This window comes from Gavialis gangeticus, unplaced genomic scaffold (assembly GCF_001723915.1).
Source record: "Gavialis gangeticus isolate Ggan-Ray unplaced genomic scaffold, GavGan_comp1, whole genome shotgun sequence".
In the NCBI taxonomy this organism is placed as follows: Eukaryota; Metazoa; Chordata; order Crocodylia; family Gavialidae; genus Gavialis; species Gavialis gangeticus.
This window is the reverse complement of record NW_017729024.1, coordinates 141,959,454-141,963,806: the sequence shown is the minus strand read 5'-3', so window position 1 is coordinate 141,963,806 and position 4,353 is coordinate 141,959,454. Positions and strand designations below refer to the sequence as shown.

The 4,353-nt window shown below is 38.0% G+C and overlaps 1 protein-coding gene across 5 annotated transcripts in view; it reads right to left on the bottom strand.

The window, feature by feature from the left end:
• PDE4D (phosphodiesterase 4D) overlaps window positions 1–4,353 on the bottom strand; it is a 1,639,075-nt gene that overhangs the window by 38,746 nt on the left and 1,595,976 nt on the right. For all 5 annotated transcript variants that reach the window (XM_019517823.1, XM_019517824.1, XM_019517826.1 and 2 more), the window contains one exon: window positions 672–844. In XM_019517823.1, coding sequence (XP_019373368.1) covers window positions 672–844 — 173 coding nt within the window. The remainder of the gene's footprint in view (window positions 1–671; window positions 845–4,353) is intronic.

Here is a 4,353-nt window from a genome sequence, read left to right as displayed (position 1 = left end):
TGAGGGGGGGGAATGTCCTGAAAGCATAAAATTAAACAGATTTAAAAATGTGTAAATCCAAAAGTGAATGAAGAATTAATCGTGCACCAACTGTTATATTACTGCCAGAGTAATTTTACTATGTGACCCAATATCCCAGGAAATGTTACTTTTAAAAGATGAGTGCAACTGATGTACAAAATGAAATGATGCAACTGCAGAAAGGACTTACAAGGAGGGATCCAATGCCAGATGCAGTTGTGTCATTTCAAACTGATGCTGCTGCTACGTATTTCGATTCCTCTCATAGTATCTGTTATAATAAATGTTTGCTTTCAATTCTGCTGATATTATTGATGCATACATACCTCAATAACACATGCACAATTTAGCTTACTTTACATTACGCACTCTTTAGCTAAGAAAAAGCTCCCACTGAAATCCTGTTGGTGGAGTTTTATTACACATTAATAGCCTGATTCTTACTTCACTTATTTTTTTTCACTGGATATGATTTACAGAAATCACAGTGAAATCAGTATTTGATGATAGAACTTGAAATCAATGGCTGTATAAAGAGTATGGAATAATACCCTAGAAACCATTTGCCTATCACTAACCTTTATTAGAATACCATGATAGGGTGCTGGAGCTGTGTTAGAAAACAGGTCAAGACATGAAATGTTCCTCACCTTGGCAAGACCGTCTTCTTGATCAGTTTTAACTCCAAATCTGGGGATACTAGAATTAGTTAAACTGGAGCTATGCATCAGTTTTTTTACTCCACTGATCTGGGACATTGGTCTCTTCTTTTTCTCTTTCTCTTTTTGTGTTGGAGAAGGTATTTCCACTTCATGTTGCTTGTCTTTAAAGAAGAGAGAGAAAACAAGACCGAAGGTAATTTTCTATACTGATTAAAAACAATATTTCATCCACTTCAGTGTTAAGATTTATTTATGCACATTGCAAGACTTCCAGAAAATACTATTTTCTAAACTAAAGTATGGAGATCCTGCTACAGATGAGCCACATTCCCAATCATTGAAAACATCCCAAAGCAATCAAGTAGAATAGAGACCAACACACATAGAAGGAGGCACAGCTGTATTCTCGACATTGTCCTATTCTTTCTGAATTGGCTTTGAGAGTAATTTGTGGCTGTGCCTTCTCTCTAGTAATTTGTATGGATGTAGTCTTTTCTATGAAAATAAAAGTACTAGAAGAATTCCCATACCGTGGAAAATTCCCAAAGATTTAAACTTTGAACTGGAACTCACAATTTTGTTTAAAAAAAAAGGCAAAAACAATATTTTTTTTCAACTTTTTATTATGCTTTCTAGGCCTTAAGACTTGGATTTTGATTCTCATGTATACTAAGGTTTTCTATGCTAGAAAGCTCCTGCCATAAATGTAAATCCACCTAAGGGAGACATAGTTTATAGCAGAGAAAGTTGTTCTGACACTATAACTTATGCCCGTTCCTAAACAAAATAAGCTATACAGAAGAAACAAACTTATACTATTATAACTACATTTACATAGGAGCTTTTGCCAGGTTAGCAATGTTGGTAGGGGTGCTGTTTTTTTCACACTCCTAATCAAAAGAACTGTGTCAGAAAAACTTTTTAAGTGTGCACCAAGGCTGATGTGACTTCATTCCGCACGGCTAGAGCAAAAAGGGCTTAAAATGGGGGTATATTACACTTACATCCACTTTAAGGTCCTTTTACACTGTAAGAGTGATAAAAAGTGTCTATCATAAATAAGAAACAGCCCCTTTTGAGTCTGGATTTGACCATGTTCAATTCACTTGGAAGTGGGTCCTTTCAACTGCTTCCATTTTAAAAAATTCAAGTAGATGGAAAACAACAAAGTCTGGTGAAGGTGAATACTAAACCTGTATTTTTCTAATTGGTAGAACTTTATTTAAATGGTATCTCTGGTCTCTCTCACACTTAGAAATCCTTTTCCCTTATTCTATATAGCAGTAGGATATTCTTAAATGCAACAGGTTCTAAAGTCAGCCTAAACAAACATCTGCAAAGGACAGAAAAAGTTTCTTTTTTGCTTCCCCATGAAGTATAAAAGGAAGCAAGGGCTTTTATTTTAAACAACTGAGAAATAGTAAGAAAAGCAAGTCACTATTTTCCCATTTTTGAAACAGGATTCTTTAATTGGCAAAGGACTGATGAGCTGAATGTAACTTTTTTTTCCCCTCAAATGAAGAAACAAGATTTGTGTGCGTATGCATGCATGCAGTCTTTTGCAATAGGAAGGTTTTCTGCCAAACGTTTGTCATTAATTTGAAACACCTTTTTTCAAATGTTCTTTTTAAAAGTGGTGTGTAAAAAATTTTAAACATTCAAACTAAAATAATCATCTCACACTTAATTGTTCTAGTTTATGTTTTGTAATGAAAACTATAGTATGGTTCTCCAGAGAGACCTCTGGCAAAGCTAGGGAAGTCAGGACTGACATTTTTAATATAAAAAAGCATAGGAAAAAATTTAAAACTGCTCAAAAACAAGCAGAACAGAGATAAATGAGGCCTTTATAAAAAAAATGAAGTATAAACTTCCCTCCTCTTGCACCATTTATCTTTAATGGATAAAGTGAAACTGCATGGGGACAGCAACTGTATTTTCAGATTACTGCTTGCCTCTGCAACTTTCCGGATGTTTACCTTTCAGGGGCCTGCACTTACAGAAAACTATGGAGAATTCCTGTTAGATCACAGCAAAGGAGAATGTAAAAATGTCATCAAGTTTTAGCCTGGAGCACTGAGTTCTCTCATTCCCCTCACTCCTCTTCACTCTTCTCGTAAGACCAATCAAAAAAAAAGGGTGGGGAGGGGGGAAAGAAGGCAGGGGGGAAAGGGCTTTTAAGTTCTGGACTGGTGAAAACTGACAGCGGATGAAGAGCAGTGACTCGTGTGCATGTCTTGATGTTTATGGTTTCAGTCATATGCACAAATTTTAGATCCATCAAAGGGGAGGACTATAAACTGAACTGTCAGATGAACTCAAGTGAAAGGAAGTGTCTGTCTGAAAGATTTTATATTTGCTGTGGAATTCCGGGGGATTTCCTGATGTTTTCTTAAACAGCCTAACCTGCAAGTCCTGGACCCTTTTGTGTTGAAAACAAGATCGTTTAATGTATTAGTATTGTTAGTGGTATTTCTCCATATGGCACTGGAGAAATATGCAGCCACAAATCAAACCGGTTAATAGATTTGATCCCAATTTTCCTACAAATATCCTGTTATTACTGAAAATTGGATATATGCTACGTGTTTCTTTTAGGACAAACGGACTGTGTTTTTAAGCAAAATCCCAATTTTTCTCATAGACTATTCCTAGTTTTCAAGTGTTGGCAGGGCTGTAAAGGCTCAGCAGATAGGCTGAATACTGAATACAGGGAAAGAAATAGCCAGAGCTGCTTAATAAGAAACAGACTGATTACATTTTCAGTTAGAAAATATTTCCCTTCCATATATTCCCTTTCTAAATTTGTATTTTTCTATACCACATTGTTAATATATTACATTTAAGGAACAGTTCAATAATTACAGTATTTCTGTCTGCTGTAATGTCACATTTGTATTTCCTCTATAATATATTGCCTTTTTCATTTGATTGCAACCACAGAAAGACAACATTCAAGCTCAACAGATTCTAAGAGTTTGTTTCTCCAGAGCTTTTTCTGCTTGCAGCATGGAGGTTACATGTGAAAAACAGAGAGCTGTATTTCCTTCTTTCTGTCAAAATGAGTCTTAAGGTTTTAAGTGAAAGCCTGCAAAGATGTCAATATCTCAGTCTTGTTAGTCAAGGGATGCGAGAGGCTTTTCTAAGTGGGTCATCTCCTCAGGCAATCTTATCTTGAGATTTTAAATGATCCTGAGCCTCATCTCTAACACAGAATGATAACTTTCTGTTATCACTGAGTGGGGGCTGGGCAGCTTCTAGCTGTGCCTCGATCACAGGCAGGAACATGGGGGGCAAACAAGAGCAGTGAAAATACAGCTTCCATCTGCCCAAACCCAGCACAGCTCCCCACCCACTGGAAGCTGTGCCCACCCTGCAGCTGAGAAGCAGAGCACTGAGGAAAAGTGGCTTTAACAGCATGAGCACAGTTTCCAGCTGCCTGGCCATGGCAGAGCTCACCTCTGGCTAGAAGCTCCTGGTTTAAGTTAAACAACAGTTCCCCAGTACCCCAGATGCTTTGCAGCTCTGGGTGGGGCTGTCTGCTCCAGAGAGCAGAGCTGGCCCTGCCCACCCGCTTCCTGGCCAGAGCTCCAGTGGAGACTGCAGGTACAGCAGGGTCTGCCTGGCTTCCCCCTGCCCCCCCTCCCCCTCACTGCTCAAGCAAGGATCC